Here is a 22,444-nt window from a genome sequence, read left to right on the forward strand (position 1 = left end):
ATACTAACTATACTATACTGACCAATTTACATAATTACATATATATTTATTATGTATATGTCACTTTTCGCCGAGTTTTGTGGGTCGTTTAGTCTTTGTTCTTATCAATCCGAGTTGGACATTGGTCACCTGTTGTTGTAATGTGCATATCTTTTGGACATTTCGTTTTCTCAAATATTCCATAGTTTTAACAAATGTCAAATGACATTAAAAAACTACATGTTAAGTACAACAACTTAAATTTATTCTAAACGAAACTCATGCATGATTAAATATACTTGATAATACTTATAGTACAATATTTATAAGTTTACTTAAAAAATACTTTGAAATATATGTTGGGATCTCAGTCAACTAGTTATCATACTTTCTTTGGTTTAATTGTTTATAAGTTTATAAAAACTTCATGTTAATATATTAGCTAAAAGATTAACATATTAATAAAAAGTATATCTAAATATTCCACATATATATATATATATATATATATATATATATATATATATATATATATATATATATATATATATACAACATCGTTCATTTGACCTTTTTTGTTTTTTCAATTGAACTTACATCTATCTCTCTCTCTCTCTCTCTCTCTCTCTGTGTGTGTGTGTATATATATATATATATATATATATATATATATATATAAAAAACTAGGTTCAAGTATTCTAACTAGTTATTGTGGGGATATCGTATGCTATACGAATTACTAAGATAATAAGTTGTTAAGCAATACGAATACGTTCAACCTTACAAAAATATCGTCATTTCAATGCATTCTCACTAATTATTATTTATTTTTGTTCTCACACATCGTTTTTCACTCATTTTCATTCTGACAAAATACGATCCAATAAACATTGTGACAGAAATGAGAATAATAATAATAAGTGTATAATAATCTTATAGACGATTTAATAAGTGAGAATGTGTGTTAATAACAATAGTTATGTAAGATTGAACGTATTCGCATTGTTAAACAACTTATTCTCTTAGTAATTCTCATAGCATATGATATACACACAATAATTAGTTAGAATAGAATAACCTATATATATATATATATATATATATATATATATATATATATATATATATATATATATATATATATATATATACTTACTTTTATGATTATTAACAAAGTCTGAAAATAATAATCATTTTATACCTAACTCAATCGGCATCTATAAAATGCAAGGTTCTAAAAAGTTTATCATGGTTTCGCCATAGCACGGCTCCAAGGCTTGTACTTGCTGCCAAACTTTAACAAAATGTAGTCTTAAGTCATATATATGTCTATATATATATATATATATATATATATATATATATATATACATATATATATATATATATATATATATATATATACTCACTTTTTATGATTATTAACAAAGTCTGAAAATAATAATCATTTTATACCTAACTCAATCGTCATCTATAAAATGCAAGGTTCTAAAAAGCTTGTCATGATTTCGTCATAGCACGGCTCCAAGGCTTGTACTTGCTGCCAAATTTTAACAAAATGTAGTCTTAAGTCATATGTGTATATAAAAATAAATAATATAAGAAAATGCATATAAAATATTAATTATATACAAAATCGTCACCTTAAGTCAAGCATTACAAACGACGTGGTTCACCAATGCTCGTAAAAACTTGAGGCTTGACATTGTCGTCAAAGTCGGATCTTATGTTATTTAGAACCTTGATAAAATGTGTCATGAAGACCATGTAAGTATTCATGGTCAAATAAAAGATGTTGGTTGGACTACCTAAGAGCATCCACAATGGTAAGTTCAATGAGACAGATTAATGAGGTGACATATCTAGTTGAAAATCAATTGATGAAACTCTACCATAGTGAGATGTCACATTGATATTCAATGGATTTGAAGTTCAATGACCATTGAACTCTTCAATAGAAAAAAAAAATAGAAAAATAAAAAAGTAAAAAAAAAAAAGTTTTGTAATCTTATATATATACTATAAATTAGTTTTTGTAACTTACTATTAAACTTTATAGAGTTCGATGCATTATAAGAAAAAATGATAAAGTTGTTTTGAGTGTAAAAAAAAATGATATGGCAATCCATTGAACTCTATCGAGTTCAGTGTATTGTGGATACCCTAAGTAATCAAACAATGTGTCTCTTTCATGGATGGAATACTTTGCACATCCTAACTAATTTTATGCATGAAGACAAACTAATCTTCCCATTTAAAGCCCTAGTATACTAGATAAACGCTTTATTTTAACAAATTTAAAAAGTAGTTACCCACAACAAATAAGTTGAACAAAGTTTTTCTAATTCAATTCTCATCATGTTGCCATGTGCTTAGAGTACTTTCCCCATTAGATTCTTGCTGTGTCGCCAAACCAACAAATAATAACGGGTTTAAAACATATTGCTAGTTGTATCAAGAGATAATATAGCTTAAACAAAGACACAACTATTGTTATATATACATCTATGTACAAGGTATAAGGTTTAGTCGTGACCCAAAAATAAATGACAATTAATATAAAAGAGGAGGGTTATTAAAAGAAATAAAATAATAACAAAATAAAAAATAAAAAATAAAAAATTGTGGTTCCTTGCTTGTTTCAACAATCAATTGTGAATTGATGTTTAGATATTTTTTAAACCAAAATTGGTACTAAGTAATATTAACAAGTTATAATATCATTTTTGGTATCTAGTTAAAACAATCTTTTTAACTACATCTAGCCTAACTAACCCTAATCCAAAAAACCTCTTAAAATAAGATTAAAAAGTTTGAATTAGATTCTTACAATTATTCCCAGTTTATCTAATACTTCTTTTAAGCTCCAAATCCTAAAAATATTCGATTTTATGTTTACAACAACATTAAATCCTAACAAAGAACCAATTCATTTTTTGTATACAAGTCGAAAAGTTGCATTAGATTTGATACAAGTATTCCTAAAAATATTTACTACATCGCATATAAGTTCGAAAGCCTAAAAATATGTAATTTTATATATAAAACAAAATTAAATCCTAACAAGGAACCAAAATCATTGTTTGTACACAAATTGAAATGTTGCCAAATTTTTGGATTTTGCTTTTTAGGCAACACCTTCAGAACGAATACATTGGTTATGGATGCTCCGCCAGTGGAACATTGTTGCGGCATGCCACAATCAAATGTCATTTTTGAAATGTGAAAAAAAAAAAAGGATATGAAATATTAAATATTAGGAAAATACCCCACAATTCAAAACCAGGTATGAAATGTATCTGATAATTTGAGAAAATAACTAAACAAAACGAATTATCGAGATTGCAAAAATAACCGATATTGCAATAATAGAGATCATTTTTGAGTGGTGTGGTTCGTGTCTTTTACTAGGACTTCACTTGATACACAAGGCACAAATCCAACCAAAACACACACACACACAGAGCTCGATTGAGAAACCTTTCAACAGCCTAAATAATTAACTATCATTGGCTTCCAGTGGCAGACCACTGAATGCTGAAATATTCTTAATCGACTCCTCTTCCATCTCAACCAGCCGTCTGCAGAATGTCTCCACATCTCTTGCTTCTTCCTTCAAAACCAATCTCAACTCCTTCCATTCGTATTCCTCCATCGTGGGTCCCACCACCTTCCCCAACAAGTCCAGCCCTTTCCTATCTACAGACACCACCACTGCGTCCTGCACACGTGAAACATCAGAGACCCGGGACAGAAATTGCTTTTTTTTTTTTTTATCTCTCATCTGTGCAAAAAGACGTGAATGCCCTTCTCGTTCTTATAATCGAAAAAATAGCTTTTAGAAAGACGTGAATGAGTATGGTGTTTGAGATCATACATACCTTCACATTCTTATTCAAGTATGTAGCACAAAAGATTATGAGGGCTCGACGTCTGCCTTCACTTTGATTAATTCCATCAATCAAGCTTCCAGAAAAAACCGCTACAAAAATACTATAATCAATTAATCATAAAAATCAACTACATTCTCCTTATCCCATATATATATATATATATATATATATATATATATATATATATATATATATATATATATATATCATCCCTAAACAATACAATTTACTTTACTCAAATACCAATGCATTTTCTTTTTTTACCCATATATGTACATTGTTATACAAATAGGTTGCTACTTCCTTAGAATAAATGCACATGTAAATATCAATATATCATGCATGCATGTGTACAAAAACACTTACACAAGGGGTCAGCCTTTGATTCTTCCATATCCTTCAAATCCACTTCATGACTGCTTCCCTTTCCTTCTATGTAACTGATTGAACTGCATGTAAAAAGACTTCTTTTATCAAATGCAAGTCCACATTAGCAATATATGTATCTAAAGGCATATTCTTACCTTGGATTAAACTTATAAATCCGGTATTGTTGATCTTCTTCATTCAATAGGTCTTGGAGATTTTCAGCACGAGATGTAGATCTGAAGTTAGATGAGCTTAATATACCAGAAACTGAATAACTGAACTCTTTAATTGCCTCTGCTTCTGATATTATCATCTCTCGAAGGCTTTCTGCAGCTGACTTTGCCTGACACAATTCCATAAATAATACTAGATTTAAACATAAAGACCATCAGCAAATCTGTATTAGCTAAATTCTTAATCATGCTTGAAAGATGAAAGTTGAAGACTTGAAGCAAAATTAGACAACTTATGTTTAGCTTATGAAATTGTACCTTTTTATCACCAAGTGGAAGGACTTCACCAACAAGAGCAATCCGATTAGGAGGCTGTAGAAATAAGAGACTTTTGGTTATTAACTTATTATAATTGGGATTAAGACAACATAGTTTGGTTTCAACTTTCAACACTCTCATTCAACTCTCAGATCACAAAGCTTTGTAGGTTAAAGAAAATTAACTGACCTTCTTCAAAGAATGAAGCAGACTTGCAAGTGACCCTGGTAAGGGACTTGTGACAGCCAATGAGCCACGTTCATCTATAACTGTATTCTTTTTTAGAAAAATACACAAATAAGAACACTAGAAGGCCATATCTAATGATGTACAATAATTCAGATTATGCATTTTTCAAAGAAAGTAGAAAAGATTACCACCCCTATTCTAGTGTAAATTATATCACTCAGACAGGTTATAAGAAACTTTTATTGACAAACAAGCACACGGTGGTAGAAATTGTTCATGGTCTAATCAATTCATACCACATTATGCAGGTCATCTTCAGGTACCCAAATGTAAGGCCTCCCCTTCTTCACAAAGTATTTTACTTTTGAACTGTAAATTTCTTCCTTGCTGTAAAAGGAAACACACACACGCACACAAACAAAGCCGTATGTAACGACTGATTAATACACTTAAAAAGTAGGATATATACACTCATACGATCGCTATAAGATTGCATTACCTAACAAAATCCTAATAATCAAAGCAAATAAAATTAGATCGGTACCTTCCGGTAGCATCAGCCTTAACTGTATTGAGACTACCTTGCCAATTTGACGCCAATATATTCTGCAAAAATACGATCATCACTCTCATACCAATTTGACAGGTGTGGTTTAGAGAGAAATTTTGTTATATACCTTGCATTTTTCAGCGAATGTTAGAACAGTAGTTCTGCTCCCCTTCATCGTATTGAAAAGCGAGTGACGCACACCAACTGTTTGATATAATTACTCGGAGAAAGCAAGTAACGAACATGCACTGACGCAGCCTCGGCTACTAAACCGAGCTAGCAAGGCCGGGTTGAGTCTTCCGCGGACGTGTGCGTTTGAGAGAGAGAGAGAGAGAGAGAGAGAGGGTTCAGGGTTTTGCAACAAGCACCGTAGCAGGGTGTCGACGGGCACAAAGCCTTCTATCGTAATCATATAATTAAACAACAATTTAACGAGTATTTTTTTTTTAAGGCAAATACTAATGAGAAATTAAATTGATTTCTACTTTTTATACCTACAAATATTCCTACCCAATAAAATTGTGAGAAGTGTCATCATTCCATATTTATTTAACTAACTCATTAAGGCTATATTAGGAATATATTAAATACAATTAAATTGAATGATGATTTGTCATAACTTTAGTGGGTAGGAATAATTGTAGGTATAAAAGGTAGGAGGTAATTTAATTTCTCAATACTAATATATACCAATATTGATAAGTTCAATAAATTTATATTTTGGGAAATTAAAGATCTAATCGTTTTTCTAATGTGTATTTATACATAGCAACTAAAAAAATTAACAAAAATAAATTTTTTGTCCGAAATAGGCGTTTCGAACAAAAAAAATAAAAAGATATTTTTTTAATCAATTTTAGAATGATATTCTGGATTCCGAACCAAGATTTTGGCTTTTGGAAAATTAAAAAAAAAAAAAACTGCTAAAATTTTAAGAACAAGTACGAAATTCAAATAAAAAATCCATAATTTCAAGAAAAAAATCATTTTTTTTGTTTAATTTAGCAATAAATTAAACAAACATAGATATATATGAAGTATATATAATATTAGTGCATAAAATTTGATATTTATTGAAAAACAATAACATGAAATATTATGAAATATATCATTTGGAATCCTAAAAAAACAAAAAATCTATTTGAAAATTATTTATAAATAAATACATAAAAATAAAAAAAACTCCGGAATATAAACAGTATTCTGAAATGAGGGCATTCCGAAGAAAACTGTTATTTTTTTAAATACTGAAAAAAAAAATTAAATTTTTTTTTTTTTGAAAACTTCATTTATAATTGTTAGATTGCTCAATTTCCCTTATATTTATATACAAGAATAATTTATCTCAACGAGTATAAAAAAATAAAATATACGGTAAATTTTACTACTAATAATTTTTTACAATGTTATGTGGAAACACCGACAGGCTCATCTAAACAAGTTATGTGGAAACACCGACACACTCATAAACTGTAGGCTGTGAATTATGAGTTCATTCGATGTAGTCAGTGTTGCAAAACTCGGCCGATTACTCGGAATCGGCCCTTAACCGAGGCGAGTAATGTGAACTCGGCCAAAAAATTCGGATTTAGAAAAACTCGGTCAAAAATCGGTCAAACTCGGTCAAAGGGTCAAAATTGTCATAAAAAGAGAAAAAAAAAATAAGAATTTCAAGATTAATATGTATAACACATTTAATGATTTATTATTTAACACACATGTGATTATTAATATATATATATATATATATATATATATATATATATATATATATATATATATATCTTAAATTTTCAGTAATTATTTACATAGTGAGACAATTGTGTGTATTTCAGTTTTTATATATTCACATGTATCTAATTTTGGTTATATATTCCAATCAAATTATGATTTTAACTTATGATTTTGGCATATACTAAAAAATATATTTCTACACAAATATCGAATCCGAGTACTCCCCGAGTAATCCCTAGTACACGCTACTCCCCAGTCGGCCGAGCAGGTACCAAGTAGCGATTTCTACATCCTTGGATGTAGTAACTACGAATTCATGCGATGCTACTCTAACTCTTATTGGACACGTATTGGGGGAGTAATCCCCAAATCAATACTGTCTATGTGATGTAGGCGATGATCCTTAGGAAATATCCCTAACAATAAATCATTATGGAATAAAAAATAATAAAACGAGGATAATAATTGGGTTAATTGTTTGATAAATAAACCATATGTACTCACTTTCTCAATTTGATCTACTCAGTATACTTGTATCATAGGTACTGATGCAAATATATATTATATAGAGAGATTAAATAAAATGTAGATCATTGATGTAAATTAACGTAAGTTCTATTTATCCTTATGTTTTATATTAGTTATGACATCCCAAGTTTTAAAAAATATCAATATTGAACGTCTCTTCGAAAATGTTTTATTATCTCACATTGAAATATTTGGGACCAATTTCGTAACAAAAGAAATACTTTGTTTTAAAATAAACATAAATAAAACTTTTAAATGACTATAAATTTGGGGATGTCATATCTAGGAACAATTTGGATGAGGCAAAAGGGCTAATAGATGACATGCTCGTCATGCAAGAAAATATAGTAGCCTCCATTGTCACCTACAAGATAACAATGAGGAATCTTCCCGATGAATAAGGTTGGAGTATATAGACGCATGAAGTAGATAGTTTTAATTTGTCTATATTTTCATCTCTTTTCTATGTATTTATCTATCGGAGTCCTTACGAAGACTACCTAATGAAAAATCCATATATTACTTAACCTCTACATCTAACAAATAACAATGCATGCAACAAAACCAAAAAAGTCTAATCATGGAGAGCACGAGTTTTTTATTCTATTAGTTTATGTAAAATATTGGGTTGATATGTATACGATGAATCAAAATTTTACACCCCACGACTCTATCGTACATACAACAACTAATGTTTGATTGGTTTACTCTTTAAATTATTAAATTGTACAAAAATCATCTACACCGCACCAAACGCATCGCACCGCATAACACGGTTTATAACTTTTGCGATGCGGGTTGTTGACTTGTGGTTTCCGAAAGTCTCAAACCGTACATGCGGTACAATTTTAATCCTAAACCGCATCAAACCGTCTGCCCACACCATACAAATAACCACAGAACTTGCAACCAATACCCACCATTAAACACCTGGGTGGTGTTTACATTAGTGTTCGTGACTAGCTAGACGATTAATATGTTGGTTGCATGCACTCCAATTGGTCAAAGATCCAAATCAAAATTTTAAAAACCTTAGTTAGATTACTTAATTTCCCTAGTTTTAAATATTTGATATTAAAACAGTAGCAGCATTTTAATTAGATTCTAGAAAAGTTAATTGTAACATTAATGGTTTAGAATGTCAAAAGTCGTGTGATATTTTTTGAATTGTAGAACTTCGGTGTACTTTCTGCCAAGATCAAGGGACTGTTACCACCGGTTCCAAGCGACCGCAACCTTTCAATCGCCGGTCCGGAAAGATCTGAATGGCGGATGATGATGATTTGCTTTGGAGCTCTTCTACGGATCGAGGCTCAGAAGTTCAATTGTTCGATAGAAATCGACACATAATGTATCTGCAGATGAATTACGAGATATTGCCATCAGGATATGAGGGTCAAGAGATCAATCGTCTTACACTTGCTTACTTTATCATATCCGGTCTCCACATCCTCCATGCGCTAGATCATGTGAGCCCTCATCGCCTATTTCCTTGATATGTAAATCATTTGTTCTCGTTTATTAGCGAAAAGCTGTGATTTTTGAACTGATATTGCTAAATTAGGGTTATTAGTTGCTTGAAGTAATCTGCTCTCAGTTTCCGAGTGTTCCTCAATAGGAATTGACTTAGAAGTTAATTACTCAGTTGGCTGAATAATAGCATTCCGAAGCTATTATTCTTGTGGCGTGGCCAGTGTTTAATTAATACATGTGTGGGATTACAGATTTCCAGGGGAATTGACTCTACAAACATATTAATATGATATTTTCTAATGATTATTTAGGTCGATAAAGAAGCTGTTGTCAATTGGGTTTTGTCATTACAAGCTCACCCTAAGAATGAAGCCGAACTAAACAACGGTATGAATTATGGATTTGCCACTTTAAAACTGCACAGTGTTCCTCCTCTCTTTCATCACCACAATGTAGATATCACTAAACCTATTCGTGGGTTGTTTATTGCAGGACAATTCTATGGATTTCATGGCTCTAGAAGTTCTCAGTTTCATTCTCTTGATAATGAGGTATAAAGTCAGGTTATCACTATGTATTTATTCAAGAATTCACCTGTTAAAGAACTATCAAGTTTTCATTTTTTTATAGTTCAGTTGTATTTTTCTCACTCTGCTATATGTTTACAGGTCTCAGTTCCTAATAACAGTCATTTGGCAAGCACATACTGTGCATTAGCCATACTAAAGACAGTTGGCTATGACTTTTCACTTGTCAACTCTACTTCAATTTTGAAGTCAATGAAATGTCTTCAACAAGCTGATGGGAGGTAACCCTAACACTTATTACATTTATGGTTTATTGGATCTTTTTTCCATGACATTATTCTTGCTTCTTTATTTCTTTGCGTGTCAGTTTCATGCCCATTCATACAGGGGCAGAGAAGGATTTAAGGTTTGTATATTGTGCTGGTAAGCCCCCGTGTTTCTTTCATCTACCTTCATAATCTTATTATTCCTTTTCAGGATTGATATTTCATTATAACCACTTTGATTTTTTTTTAGCTGTTATTTCATCTCTGTTGGATGATTGGAGTGGCATTGATAAAGAGAAAGCCAAGAATTATATATTGAGTTGTCAGGTATATATGTTCACCTTCTATTTCTGATTTTAAACTTTATAAAAAAATAAAATAAATTAATGCATATGGCTTATAAGAAGGTGTTCCCTTGCAGTCATATGATGGTGGGTTTGGACTAATCCCTGGTCAAGAGTCTCATGGTGATAATGATAATAATCTTGTTTCCTTGATTTTATTTTTTTTAGAACTGAAATTTTTTATTAATCATAAATACCATTCTTACTTCTAGACTCACAGGTGGTGCAACTTACTGTGCTGTTGCATCTCTTCGGTTAATGGGATTCATTGAAGACAACCTAATTTCTCAATCCACATCCTCTTGCATCATAGATCTTCCATTGCTTCTAGATTGGTGCTTACAGGTACCACCACACTTCCCATTCCAAGGGCAAATCAGTCATTTTAACTCAAATCATCTTTCTCAATGTTCCAGAGGCAAGCACTTGATGGAGGGTTTCAAGGAAGACCTAATAAAACCAGTGACACCTGTTATGCTTTTTGGTGAGCTCACTTCACTAGTTCACTTTAAGTTTAGAATTCAAATTTGTTATCTGAATTCTTTTTGGGTTCAATATTAGGATTGGTGGAGTTCTAAGGATATTAGGCGCTCACAAGTTTATTGACGAAAAAACCCTTCGCGAATTTTTGCTCACATGTCAATCCAAGGTGCAAAAACGTCAATATACACAAATAAATGAAAGTAAAGTAGGTTGCTATTTCTTTCATTAAGTCCTTTTGTTTTGTTTTGTTTTGTTTTACAGTATGGTGGATTCAGCAAGTTTCCTGGACAATTTCCGGATCTTTACCATTCATATTATGGATTTACAGCATTTAGCATGTTACAAGAGACTGATCTCAATTCTTTCAGTGTAGAATTGGGTATAAGTATGATCTGATTTCAGAGACACTTTCAGTGTCGTGTGTTATTTATCGTGTAATGTTTTATTGTTATTATTATGTTAATCATGGGAATTATTTAAAGCGACACTGTTGTAATGATTTGTTTGTACCACATGCATGAGAAGTTGGACGTTGTACTACTTTTGAACATCACAATTTACAACACAAAAGACAAATGATTGGACATTTGAGGTCTTGTTTGGATCTTCAGTTTGTCCTTTGCTATAAATTACTCGGGTGTATTTATTTACTCTTATTCATCTATTATTTATTGTACAAAGTTATAATTCTACACACATTCAATTATAACAATTTCAAGCAACAAATCACATCATAACTTTTATCTTTTGTACCATAATATTTAGTATAGTTGATTATTTGATGTTACTTATTTGTTATTATATAATCACCTTGAACATATAAAATTCAAAAAATTCAACTCTAGTCAGATTTCACGTCTTAGAATATTATTTGAATAACCATATTTATCAAAATTTGTACGAAGTGTTTGTTGATAGTGTTTACCCTCTGTTTTCTTGATTATTGTTCATGAATTGTATTTTAATTTTAGAGCAACAATCTTACATATTAATTATTGTAACTTTTATTACACGAGAAAATTAAGTGTTGCGAAGTTTTGAAAAGAATTGGGGGTAGAATAGGCAGTTAATGGTAAATGGATGTGCGAATGCGATGTGGGGGTTGGTAAACTTTCGGCGAATTCCACATGTGCCCCTGTCACGGGCTATCTTTGTGGCCATTTGTTGTTTAGGTAAAAGTCCAACTCATTACAAACACAAACAAATTCCCAACTTGTTTTTATTACTTTTCCTATACAAGTCAAAGTGGGGGATGAAATCTAACTGACTCCATTCCCCCAACTTTCCCTTTTTTCAATCAACCCCTTGAGGTTTTCACAAGAATGCAAACAAAACTAGATAATCATATGTACACAAAGTAAGACAATTAATTGTCGTATAATCAATATGCTTTTGAAATTTCCACCAAAAAGTGTAAGGTCCCACTTAAACGTGATATTGTTAAAAAATAGTTTGATGGTATGGGCCTAATAGGTATAAAACAGAACTATAGGGTTCTATTTGGTAGTACTGAAGAGGTTAAAGGTTTAGTTGTAAACTAGTTTAATCTTTAAGGTGATTTTGGTAACTTGCTCTTGAGTATTTGACTGTTGATGTCTTGTTCTTTCACCGGGTGTGATTCATCATTGTTGGCTTGTCAGTTGTCAATCGTTTAGTGGTCCCTGAACTATAGGTTCTTTATAAACATGGTCCTTGAACTATAAGTGAATTATACCTATGGTCCAAAATCCGATGTTCATTTATAACAAAAACCTAGTTTAGGTTATGCTATTAAAGTTGTAATCTATGAGTCTATGAGTCCATTTTTGACATCTACCTTTTTCCATAAAATACACCTCCTTGTATTACAATCTATCTATAGCTCGTGTAATTTTTAACAAGATACAAGGTTAATATTGTGTCAAAATAGATTCATTCGTATGATATTTTCTTAGCTAGAAAGTATGATAAGTACTACACAAAATAGGTCTAAAAGGAGAAATAGTAACCTAACTTACTTTCTTATTAAAAAAATATTTTTTATTTTATTTTATTTTATTTTTTATGTTGAAAAAGAAAGAGTTAACAAATGGAGATTCATCTTTCTACCTACTAATTTAGAAGAAGAAAAAAACGCAAGTCAAGCCACAAAAATTGACAATATCGCATACAAAAGTTTTATTTGCCCAATAAGATTATAAAATCATATAACCGTATCTAATGTTGAAGGTAAGAACTGTATAATAAGTAACATGAAAACAGACTCTCTTGATAATGATGGAAAATTGATAGAGAATAAAACAAAAAGAGAAAAAAAAAAAAAAAAAAAATAGATAGTTACACTTTATCTGAAGCTAAAATTCTGGATCTAAAACATGTTCATATTTGAGATAATTTAATATAAAAGTTATTATAATAAGATTGATGTAGATAAAGTGTGTTTAGTATAAAGAGAGTTGAGAGTTGAATCCACAATCTTTTGATAAAATTAATCAACATTATCCCAGGCAATCAGTTAGAAGATGAGTGATTAAATTTGCAATCTGAAAGAGAATGTTGTCCCCCATGATCCATCTCATAAAGAAAGTCCTTACCCCAAACTTGGTACCCACACAAAAAAATAAACTATTTATTTTAGAGATTGAAAACCGCATTTAAAGACGTGACAATGAGTCAATTACTAAACTATCAAAAAAGTAATATGGCAATATATCAACGACTAAATTCATAAAGAAATGACTCATGAATTCATGGAGTAACTTTTTTCTGATTGAAAGTGATTTCGTGTTTTATTTGTGAATTTATTAAACGGTAAAATCCTAAAAAACTTATTTTATCCATCAACGCTGGAAAAAACAATTATATTATTTTTATATACAATAAAACCATTTTATTTGTAGATCATGCCCAAACTAATGCTTTGTAGCTGGAAAACCTTTGATAGTCGCTTACGTAACATTTTTGACATCAGAAAAACTCAACTTATAATCCTTTAATGTTCGAAAAAACTATTATGTTATTTTTTATACAAAAAAAAAACATTTTGTTTTTTATTATGTATAACAAAACTCTTTTCTGTTATGATTTTATACAATAAAATATTTATTTACTCCGTTATGCCCACATGTGATATGCTAGGTTTGATGGTTTGGATTTGTATTCGGTAGTAGAGGCTACTTCATATGTTTTTATTGACTCAAGTGCCCAATCTTAGGTGTTGCAAAACCACATCTTACATGATAACAATATATGTGGTATGGATTATGATTATGTTTGTGCCTTGACTTCTCTACTTAACAAGTTTCCGGACATTGACGTTAGCAGTTCTACTTAACAAGTTTTCGGACATTGACATTAAATATGTGGTATGGATTCTGATTATGATCTTGATATTTCCAGATGACGAGATATGTTCGGTGTACTACAAATCGCGTTTGGACTCCTTTAGAGAGCATGTAGTTCATTGTAAAGAACTCACATGGTTCAAATACGGGCATGATATGGTTAGGGGTGTTTTGTTTAACATATTTAAGCGTGTCGGGGTTTCCGCCAAGAAAGAGACACCTGTAAATTTCTTGACTGGCCTGACAAAAGGAATGTCAACCCTTATACCGATTGACATTTTGATTCTTGTAAGAGTTTAAGGGAAACACGTCTGTATGGATCTTATATAGGTATCCCCTCTCGTGGGCTTGAGAGCTAGGGGTTTTAAGGAGGGACAAGCTACTTTAAAAGCTGCTACATGCAAGGCCACAAAACATGAGAAATCGTGCATGGAAAATCAACACGTGTTCATACCATTTACGTTTGATACGTTTGGTTTCTTCGCGTCGAAGACTGTGGGAGGTTCTTAACAGAGTACAATGGATCATGCATAACAATGTTATATCGCCTAGATTTATGGATATTGTCTTCAAAAGAATTGGTTTTGCCATACAAAAAGGCTTAGTGACACAACTTGTTACCCATTTGCCTACTCACTCGTTGTACTGTGATAACTAAGTTATTAGAAATGTCCTTATTCTTAAGCATGAATTTGGTTGAATAGATGATTAATTACCCATGGTTTGTTCACTAGTTGTTGCATTTGGTGAATACAATGTTAATGGTAGTTCATTAAAAGTTGCATGTTTAATTTGATGAACTATAGAATTATACGGGTTGATGTGTAGTAAATAATACTTTGCCTAAAACCTTATCTGCACTTTAGGGTGTCTTTTTTTTTTTTTGTGTGTGTGAAAAGAGGACCCATAGGGAAGAGCTTAGGCATGATCAAAAGTATATTGTATGTAACCCAGTTGTAACATCCATAAAATTCATAAAAAAATTTAAACTTTTAAAATATCACAAAACCATTCATTGTTTACAAATTGTTTTCAAAATAATGTATCATCAGAGAATCCCATAAATCATGACATACAATGTGTGGAGGTGCACGATCAAGCCTTCGCCTTCCTACGGTCATCCGAAGTACCTGAAACAAAATCCACAACTGTAAGCCCGAAGCTTAGTGAGTTCCCCCAAAATACCAATGCCATACAAACAGAACAATATCATAAACAAACAACATGCATACAGAGTCTTCAGCATGACTGGACCACCTCACCGAGCCTTTAGCCTATCTGGCCCACTCTCAGAACCTTCAGCATGTCTGGACCGCCCAACCGGGCCTTCAGCCTTCTGGACCGTTCTCCAGGCCTTCGGACTGACTGGTACGCCCCGATGGGCCTTCAGTCTATCCAGGCCGCCCTGGTTTTTTTGGCCTAGAGCACAAAGCAGGACTGCCTCAACCCACCCGCAATCACACAATTATCACATAGATATCAAATGCTAGCTAGCACATATAATAATCATACAGGCCTAACAGAACGTCAATCATACATCATCCTATACCCTAGGATATCGATCTAACAGATCATAACCACATAGAAACATCATATCTACCAGGATACTGATCTAACAGAACACAACAGTGATAAAGCAGGATAACAATCCAAAGGGTCGGACTTGGTGCCTTCGACCGTACGTATAGTGAGGAAAACTTCCCTTACAAGTAGTACTGAACCGATACGATCAACCCCAACTCATAATTACGAACTCAGCTGCCTACAACCACCGTGTGAATGTCTGGATACCACCAGCTGTAGTGTAAAGTTGTATACTGTAATAGTGTTTGTATGAAAACATTTGTATGAATGCCTGGATACCACCACTTGTAGTGTAAAGTTGTGTACTGTAATAGTGTTTGTATGAAAACCTTTGTATGAATGCTTGGATACCACCAACTGTAGTGTAAAGTAGTGCACTGTAGTAGTGTTTGTATGAAAACCTTTGTATAAATGCATGGATACCACCAGCTGTAGTGTAAAGTTATGTATTGTAATAGTGTTTGTATGAACACCTTTGTATGAATGTCTGGATACCACCAGCTATAGTGTAAAGTGGTGCACTGTAGTAGTGTTTGTATGAAAACCGAATGCTTGGATACGACCAACTGTAGTGTAAAGTCGTGTACTGTAGTTTTATTAAATAAAATAAACCCATTGAAGTAGTGTTAATCCCATAAAAAATGTTTTAGTTATACTGTTGTGCGTTTCATATAACCATGCTTAATCTGACTAATGACCTCTACGACGTTCTTCAGGCGTCGGAATGTTATGACATTTGTCACCCTAGGCCTGCCGACCTAAATGTAGCTAACAATTTAGGTGTGGGGTTGTCAATCCCGTATAAATCTATACAAAAACTCACGCTCTCCCTCCAGGAGACTCTGGTTATACTTTATAGGATTTAGAACCTGTACCCTCACGGGTACAATTGAAGTAGTGCCTCATAACCTTATATTAACTAGTTTACGTGTAGTGTTGTAGTGTTCTCTTGTACTTAAAAACTGTATGTATTACTTTGTAGTAATGTACTTTGTAATGTAAATAATTATACTTAGATAATTATTTAGTAGTGTATCCTTAAATCAATATATTGTAGTAGTCTTTCCCAAAATATACCTATTATAATTTGAATGTATGTTTTGGTATCGTTTCTTGTCCTTAGTAAAATAGTGTAGTAGTTCACAAACTATACCAATTATAGTTTTAAATGTAATGTTCTGTAATGCAATGAAAATCTTTGCAATTTAACTATGTGTATGAAGTAGTGAAAAGAACCTTTTTTGCTCGATATGTTACAAAAGGGTTTAAAATATATATAAATATATTTTTAAAGATTATAGTGATAAAATCCGTTTGGACTCAATTGCAAAATGGTTTTAAAATTATTTAAATATTAACACAAGTGTTCTTGTGTTTTATTTATATCCCCCTTAAACATTGAAAACAATGAAAATATTTGGGTATGAACTCATCTCTGTTGTGTGTTCATGTTGGGATAACGTGATTGGAAAGATGATCATCGGCCTAACATATGTGGGAAAAACGACATCCTAAAATTATTTAAACACGTAATCGTATTTAAATTAGCGAAATAATAAATTAAAGTGTTAGACAACACTTGATTTATGTAAGGAATTTCTTGCAAGGATTGCCGAAAATTGTGTTGAAGTGTTGAGGAGGGTTTTCGGTCAAGGATCCACCGAAATCCTTGATTTCGGTCCTAAATCCTTAATCGAGGGTTAGGTTCTCGGTTCTAATGTGTTCTCGGTCCTGAATGAGTTTTCGGTCTATGGTGTTCTCGGTTAGCTTGAAGATTTGAAGATTGTTCTTGGTGAAAATTATGAAAATTTGAAGGATTTTTCTTGAATGTATAAATGTTCTTGGATGATACTTGAGAGAAAAATAAGATTGTTTTTGAGTGAATAAGTGAGAAAATGACTTATTTTTTGGGGAAAAAAATATATTGTGGTTGGGTTTTCGGCCGGAAAGGGGGTTTTTGGCTGAAATTCGTTTGTTGTCCGAGACTCGATTTCGGTGGGGGAGGGTTTCGGCCCAAGGGTTCTCGGTTTCAAAAGGAAAAACTTTGATTTTTGTATTTTATTTCAAATACTTATATAAATGCATCATTTATATAATTTAAATCATTTTTAACCCTCATATACTTAACGAAATAAATAAAATTCGAAATTTTATTTAAGAATGTTGACTTTTATTGACTAGAAAATAACGAGTTGTTACAAGTTTTCCCCAATCTAAATCTATTTAGCCCTTTTTAGTCGAATCTAAAGCTCCAAACTATAGATCCAGACCCCTAGGGTGTAGTTTCCACGTAAAAGTTGCCAAATTTATGTGCATGCAAGGTTTCAAAAGGCTAAAATGCTAAAACCGAACTTGATAATAGGTTTAGGGCATGAAGAAGGGTCAAAGCTTGATAAATTCGATAGCTTTATGACTATAAGGCCTAGTAGAGTTCAAATCTGAAGTTACAACTTCACTCATTCCCAACTTCCAAAAATAGGTCCAAAATGGGCTAAAAAGGCCCTAATCTCTTGAATGGAAAGATCTAACCAAAGAAAGATCAAGGTAATAGCTTTTTACCTTCAAATGGTTGCTACAATTGAGTAGATGTCGAATCTATAAGCTTCTTCTCGTTCCAAGCTATTAAATCCTCGAGTTCTTCAAGAAATATGCCAAACACACACTCTTTAGCCTTACACACACTCAATATGGAGGGTTATCTCAATTAGGGTTTGCTTATGTAGTGTAAAGACGATGAAGGAGACCACTAATGAACCATAAGTTCTTTATATAGGGTGAAAAACCAGGAAAATTAGGGTTTTCCTTACTAGCGCCTACTCGTCGAGTAGGGTCCTTATCCCGTGCCCAGAAAAATCTCTACATGACGAGTTGGAGTTCCTCAACTCATCAAGTTCCAATCCAAAACCCTAAAACTTGAAGAAACAAATATTACATGGACCAAGCATTACAAACACAATTGCTTAAGCTCTTCCCTGTAGGTCCTCTTGTCAAAAAAAATGTTCCTTGGCATATATATATATATATATATATATATATATAAGGTTTTCTGTAAAATATTATTTACTACCCCAAACCCACTACGCATTAACCTGCACAATTCTACAATTCATCAAATTAAGAATGTGATTTTTTATGAACGTCCATTAACATAGTATTCACCAAATACAACAAGAAAGTGAAAAAAAAATGGATAATTAATCATTTATTCAACCAAATTTATACCGGCATACCACATATGGGGCATAAAAGGGGTATAAATGTTTTATATTCCAAAATCATACCATAAAAGGGTTTTAAGTTTCATAATCAGAAAATAAAATGGTTTTTTTGTACAGAAATAACATAATTGTTTTTTCGAACATTAGAAGAATATATTAGGTTTTTCTAATGCCAAAAATGTTACGTAAACGGCTATCAAATGTTTTCCAACTACGAAGCATTAGTTTAGGCATTATTGACAAATAAAATGGTTTTATCTTACACAAAAAATATTATAATGGTTTTTTTGAGTATTAATGGATAATATGTTGCTAAACATGATTTTTCGAAGAAGACTAAATTTGCCGGTCACACACATCCGTAACTTTGGTGTTTTCGGGTTTAAAAATCGATTCATAAGTTTTGAACATTTCAGCTTCTAGAATCGTGAACCTGGAAAACGAGATTTCTTGTTCCTGGAATCGTGCTTCAAAAATATGAATACAATATGCATCCTTGGCATCTATATAAGAGAGATGAGTTTAAAACATAAACATGCACACTCAGGCAAAATCGCTTGGGTTTAATTATGTGTTTTTTAATCAAATTATATGGATGAACACAAACACACGATTTGGATTTCGTTTTTTTTTAATCTTGAAAAAGACGCAAAGATCTCGAGTGTGTGTGAGTGTTCGTTAGACCATCCAGTATATTCATCACATCAAGAGCGTTGTGATTACATGGAAGTTGTGGAGGAGGTGAACACCACCCCTTAGGAAAGATTGGGAGGTGTGGTTCTCTCTCTCTCTTGTGTATCCTTTGGGTGTGAGAATACCCCATGATCGTATAGCTTGTGTGTGCTTCAACCCAGAATGTTGGAGATAGATGGGTCTTCTCTTATTGGTTAACTATAAAAATAAGTTAAATTAAAAAAATAAATATTTTTATCTTTTCGATTTTTCTACCAAAACCACAAAGAAACAAGATTAATAGGACCATTATTTAGACCAAAACTTGAAAAAAAAAAAAATACATTCCACAAGTACTATTTTTTAAGTTTTGTCTATTTTCTAATACCATATATATCTTGTTAGTCATTTTGTTGATTAACTCAAAACTTTTAGATACTGCATATCACGACATTTAGCACATGATAAATTATCTTTTATAACAAATCTGTGTCTTCAATTTCCATACGCACCCAATATCGTTTAACCAACCATAGTTTTAGCTTTTGATGTGATGAGCTTCACATGATCACAGGTTTGCCGAACCACCCTAAAAATCATCTCTATCCACTACACTAAACACTAACCATAAAGATTCAAGAAATTCTTTTCTTGGAAAATGGGAATTTGTAAGAGTGTGACATTTTTAATTCATTTCCAGAATTCTACTTTAGAACGAGTATCTATCTGCGGTTTGAAGATTGAAAATACACAAGTAAATCACTAAATAAATATATCAATAAGTAATGGCCTAATGGGCTTTTTTGAATTAAAAGTTCAAATTAAGCTCTCATACAAAGTTTAAACATAAAAATGTGTACAAACAAGAACCCATTTTGTTTCGCTAATGAAACTCTAATATGAGTTTGGATTCTTGTGAAATTGTGGTCTGAATGTTGGAGGTGAAGCAGCTAAAGGGAGTACCTGCGAAGAGCTTGAGATGTTATCCTTTTCTTTAGAGACAATAAGTGTGATAAAAGATCCATTTTCATCATCTTTCACACCATCATCATGATTAAAATCATCAACTCCAAATCTTTCAATCAGTTTTCTTTTTTGAAGTTTATCTTCAGCATCTCTCAAGAACTTGAATTTCGGAGGTGGTGATGCCCAAATCCTGTTGAATTCTGCATCGGTCGATGTATGAAGAAGAGGACTAAAGGGTCTATAAATAGAATCCCTAGGAGTTACAGGAGGCGTCAAGAATGGTGGTGAAGCAAGTGGAGTGAAAAATGGAGTCTCGACTGTAAACACAACGTCACTTAAACTCCTTCCTCTCGAACCCCTTTTCGTACTCCTATCTTCTGATTCCAAATCTTCTTTTGTTTCTTCTTTGATTGTGAACAGAAATCGCGGTGGAGCTGAGAGATTTTGTAGCCTCAAAAGCTCGGTTTCGATAGTCATGTCGTCGTATTCTTCACCAAGTGGTCGGAGCCATGACGACGACGACGATGGTTGTGGTTCATGGACTTGGGTGTCTGTGTTTAGCCCTGTAGAGGTTAAAGATGAAGGCTTTTTCCAACAAAACAAGTACAAAAACTCTCTCGCTGGGCTGCTGTAAGTTTCTTGAATCTCTGTGTTCGTCACCCTCTTTTTCCGGCATAACAGATAGTAAAGCTCCGCGATAAGCGCTAGCAGTAAACACCCAAAAACGAGACTCAAACCAACTCCGACACTACTTGAAGCTCTCATATTTGTTTCAGATCACATGGAACTGCTGTTATGTTCAGAAACTTACATGATGAATCTCACAGGAGTTTTCACAAACAGTTGGTGTGCAGTGTGCAGGAGAGCTTTGGAAAATGTTGCAGGATCAATGTGGCATAGAGAACCGAAGCTTTGGTGCCCTTATCTTTATCCGAGCAGAAGAGAAGTAAAGAGCTTGGTGAGACCATAAAAACATTGGCTCCAAAAATAGGGGATATAGCCCCAATCCAAACTATTAAAGTGGGATTTTTATCTACAAAAGCACAGTGCTGAAAACAGAGAAAGTGTGGTCTTTTTTACTCGAAATCAAACTCTTAAATGATTATGTATCATTAAACTCATGAATCATAATATATATTTTTCACTTTATACCCACGAAAAGCAAACCAACACACATGACTACAATTTGTCTGCTTGTTTTCAAATTTTGTGATATAACATAAAGACAAGAAGATAACAAATATTCTTTTTATGAAATTTGAAAGTGAGATTATTTATTATCTAATCAATGAGCTACTATTTCACTATTTGCCAAACTGTATTACTAAATAAATGAATCGAGTATCGTTTAGTATTTGGCTGGTGGGTATGCTTTATTTCTGACGATGTAAATGGCAAAATGCACGTTTTGAGATATTGTTATTTTGGAAAATTTGTTACCTCAAAATCAATTATCCAACTATCGATATTTTTTTTGTAATAACTATACTTTTTTTTTTTGGTACAAATGCACGCATTTTAATTGGAGGAATAAATGATGTATGGAAATAGTAGATAAAAAGCATGAAAAATCCAAAAAAGAGTAATTTATGGTTAGAGAAAGGGATGCACACTAAATCACATGGCATCACATAAGGAAGAAAGTGATGTATCATTCAATACTGTCAGTTGTTGCCAAAATTTATTTTTTAAAATTCATTGTACTTATTCACTTTAGTAACTACCGGAAGTTTTAGAAAACTATGTTCACAAATGTTCACAAATGCTTGTAATTCTAGTTTACTTTTCACCTTTTTATTTGTTAGATAGATGTTATGATGTTTACATATTATTTGTCTTGTAATTCTACCATGCA

General features: G+C 32.3%; 3 protein-coding genes across 3 annotated transcripts; 1 reads left to right on the forward strand and 2 right to left on the reverse strand.

Moving 5' to 3' along the window:
* Positions 1-3,321: 3,321 nt before the first annotated feature.
* On the reverse strand, positions 3,322-5,876 carry LOC145029374 (uncharacterized). Its single transcript, XM_078977926.1, has 9 exons — positions 5,599-5,876; positions 5,466-5,527; positions 5,218-5,308; positions 4,922-5,008; positions 4,733-4,786; positions 4,397-4,584; positions 4,239-4,321; positions 3,861-3,961; positions 3,322-3,700 (listed from the first exon to the last, which is right to left on the reverse strand). Exons 1-9 carry the CDS (start codon positions 5,644-5,646, stop codon positions 3,479-3,481), a joined length of 936 nt encoding a protein of 311 aa, XP_078834052.1. The 5' UTR covers positions 5,647-5,876; the 3' UTR covers positions 3,322-3,478.
* A 2,996-nt stretch (positions 5,877-8,872) lies between these two features.
* Positions 8,873-11,476, forward strand: PGGT-I (Prenyltransferase family protein). The gene is made up of 11 exons (XM_078981916.1): positions 8,873-9,202; positions 9,518-9,593; positions 9,699-9,757; positions 9,875-10,014; positions 10,101-10,156; positions 10,250-10,326; positions 10,421-10,466; positions 10,564-10,688; positions 10,760-10,827; positions 10,905-10,992; positions 11,088-11,476. Exons 1-11 carry the CDS (start codon positions 8,999-9,001, stop codon positions 11,220-11,222), a joined length of 1,074 nt encoding a protein of 357 aa, XP_078838042.1. The 5' UTR covers positions 8,873-8,998; the 3' UTR covers positions 11,223-11,476.
* A 9,041-nt stretch (positions 11,477-20,517) lies between these two features.
* LOC145030425 (uncharacterized) lies at positions 20,518-21,354 on the reverse strand. The gene has a single exon (XM_078978796.1). It carries the CDS (start codon positions 21,352-21,354, stop codon positions 20,518-20,520), a length of 837 nt encoding a protein of 278 aa, XP_078834922.1.
* Between the last annotated feature and the right edge of the window lie 1,090 nt (positions 21,355-22,444).

The sequence above is a fragment of the Lactuca saligna genome, chromosome 2, assembly GCF_052625555.1.
Source record: "Lactuca saligna cultivar CGN05327 chromosome 2, ASM5262555v1, whole genome shotgun sequence".
NCBI classification, from domain to species: Eukaryota; Viridiplantae; Streptophyta; class Magnoliopsida; order Asterales; family Asteraceae; genus Lactuca; species Lactuca saligna.

Coding starts and splice junctions, on each gene's coding strand:
- LOC145029374 (XM_078977926.1), bottom strand. CDS start 5,646: ATGAAGGGGAGCAGAACTACTGTTCTAACATTCGCTGAAAAATGCAAG. Junction 5,528..5,598: donor CATTCGCTGAAAAATGCAAG/GTATATAACAAA, acceptor GTATTTTTGCAG/AATATATTGGCGTCAAATTG. Junction 4,585..4,732: donor TTCCACTTGGTGATAAAAAG/GTACAATTTCAT, acceptor GAATTGTGTCAG/GCAAAGTCAGCTGCAGAAAG.
- PGGT-I (XM_078981916.1), top strand. CDS start 8,999: ATGGCGGATGATGATGATTTGCTTTGGAGCTCTTCTACGGATCGAGGC. Junction 10,689..10,759: donor TTCTAGATTGGTGCTTACAG/GTACCACCACAC, acceptor TCAATGTTCCAG/AGGCAAGCACTTGATGGAGG. Junction 10,993..11,087: donor TGCTCACATGTCAATCCAAG/GTGCAAAAACGT, acceptor TTTGTTTTACAG/TATGGTGGATTCAGCAAGTT.
- LOC145030425 (XM_078978796.1), bottom strand. CDS start 21,354: ATGAGAGCTTCAAGTAGTGTCGGAGTTGGTTTGAGTCTCGTTTTTGGG.